This window comes from Caenorhabditis briggsae (genome assembly GCF_000004555.2).
Source record: "Caenorhabditis briggsae complete genome, chrV, whole genome shotgun sequence".
Taxonomy (NCBI): domain Eukaryota; kingdom Metazoa; phylum Nematoda; class Chromadorea; order Rhabditida; family Rhabditidae; genus Caenorhabditis; species Caenorhabditis briggsae.
The window spans coordinates 3,510,026-3,512,381 of record NC_013488.2 but is presented as its reverse complement, the minus strand read 5'-3'; the positions used below and the strand labels follow the sequence as shown (position 1 = coordinate 3,512,381).

At 44.0% G+C, this 2,356-nt stretch overlaps 1 protein-coding gene across 1 annotated transcript; it reads right to left on the bottom strand.

Annotated features, from left to right (window-relative positions):
- Positions 1–273: 273 nt before the first annotated feature.
- Positions 274–2,093, bottom strand: CBG10440 (the record flags this gene model as incomplete). Its single annotated transcript, XM_002635738.1, has 4 exons — positions 274–380; positions 434–714; positions 762–1,972; positions 2,022–2,093. The coding sequence occupies 4 exons, from the start codon at positions 2,091–2,093 to the stop codon at positions 274–276; spliced, it is 1,671 nt and encodes a 556-aa protein (XP_002635784.1).
- Between the last annotated feature and the right edge of the window lie 263 nt (positions 2,094–2,356).

Below are 2,356 nucleotides of genomic sequence, written 5' to 3'. Positions count from 1 at the left end.
AGCTTTAACAATTTCTTAACAAGTAAAACAATTCTCAACTAAATCATTCAGCAAAATTATGACATCAACGCATAGGTGTTCGAATATACAGATAATGTGGTCAACACCACAAGTTGCATCATGCCCTATATAAATTCCACGTGGATTTTTTTGTTTCATTAACCCTTGTCCGTTGTTCTCCCACACCCGGTCACATGATGCTGGGGTTTAGACCACCGCGACCGGTTTTCTTCTTTCTCGGCACAAGAGAGAAAAGTCAAAAAATCAGACGAATCAGTAGTAGACTTGACGATTTCCGATGTACTCGACGCGTGTGGAATACGGCATTGGCGGCGCGGTGATTCCCCCGGTGACACGTTCGGTGGTTGGTTTTGGATCGGCTGAAAGAGTTGAACATTGAAGTTTTAAACTGTATAAGTACCGTATAACTTACATTCATTCAAATAGAATCGGAAGTTTTGAACAAGACTGGAGAAGATGAGGTAGAGTTCTGTGCGAGCGAGTTTCTCTCCGAGGCAGGCTCTTGGTCCCATTCCAAATGGACGGAATTCCTCCATAGGTGAGTATTCTCCGTATTGGTCCAAGAAGCGTTCTGGTTTGAACTCTTCTGGATTCTTGAAGACGGTTGGGTCGCAGAGAAGAGCTCCGAGAGCTGGAACAATTTCCGTGTTAGCTGGGATCTTGTATCCCCCGATTTGACAGTCTTCGAAAGATCTGAAAAATGAAGATTAGTGAATCGCAATTTAACTTGGACAACTCACTTGTGAGGAATAGCCCATGGGAGAACATTTGCCAAGCGTTGAATCTCGGAGAGTGTCGCTCTAACATACGGAGTTAGATGCATTTTGCTGGTTTCTGGGGCGTCGTTTCCGAAGGCAGAAATTATTTCTTGATGACACTTGGCTTGAACTTCAGGATTCTGGAGCAGGTAGATCAGTCCCCATCTCAAAGTCGTCGTAGTTGTCTCCATACCGCCAGTCCACATATCTCCACAGTTGAGGATGATTGAGAGGTCCTTGAATTCTTCTGGTCTCGTCTCTTGAAGATCAAGCATATGGCTCATGAAGTCGTCCTGGTGTCTGTTGACCTTGTGCTCATTCAGAATATCTCGGAACCATTGCTGAAGCTTGAATCCGCTGTTTTTGTATGCCATCCAACTGGAAGGAAGCCATTGGAGCAGGAAGCGAGAAATTGGGAAACTGTTTACAAAAAAGACTCCAAATGTCATGAGCTCTTTGACGACTGCGTTGATGTTACTGAGTTGTGTCTGAAACTCGGCGTCCTGGTACTCATAGTTTCTTCCAATGGTCATTTGTTGGATGATGTTAGCAATAGCTCCAGAGATTGGATCCTTGATATCGCTCAAGCCTTTTGACTCAGCTTGTTTGATGAGCGCTGCCTCTAAGCTGGCTGTGTGGTGGAGTACCAAATTGTCCATACGCTTTCCAGGCCAATTTCTCAGGAACTTCTGAGTCTCTTGGCGCATGTTCTTTGACTTTTGGCCCGACGAAAGGATAACACCATCCCCATGGTTACGATCACCAGTGAACAAGACAAAGGATTCAGAGTTGGAGCGCCCGCTGGTTTTTTGCCCATTATGAATCAATGCTTCATGGATGGAGTCGTAGTCCGCAAGAATGACCGTTGGTTGAGACAAGTGGAGTGTGAAAACTGGTCCGTAAATTGCTCTGTACTCCAAAAATGTCTTTTCCGGGGCACGAGTGTTCACGGATACGCCATTCCCGAAGATTGCCATAGGTGGTGGACCTGGTGGGTATTCCGTGGCATAGTATCTATGTTGTCTAACGAAATATGCCAAATGAAGTGCAATGGCAGCGAAGAAGCAGAGAGGAGAAATTGAAATGACAGGAATCAACATAAGCATATAATAAAATGAGATTATGGCCAGATGGGAGATTGCAAAGTAGCACCAATCCCTGATTTGAATTTCAGTTGATCTGCTGATCCTCATCTGAAACATATCCATTAGTTTGAAGGTCTTATACCATCTATCAACTCACCCAACACTTTGTTGTTCCATAAACAAACTTGAGAATGGACATTAGTTCCATGGGAAAATGAAGAAGATACATCTTTCTTTTTTTTATTGCCGAACGAAAGTAATTAATCGGATACGTTTTTTTTTTCACTCTCCGCTGCCGTTTATAAACAAGGTCGCAGTGGGCGGTGCTAATGTTTTGTTGCATCTTTTTTCTCTCAACCGCGCAGACTAAAATTGTTGCACTATTTTTGGGGTCGAGGAGTCGACCCTTACCCTCTGTGACCCTATCCCGCAACTTCTCGAGTTCTGTTGACCCATTTATCATGTACTTCTGCGATAGAAATAGTACAGAAC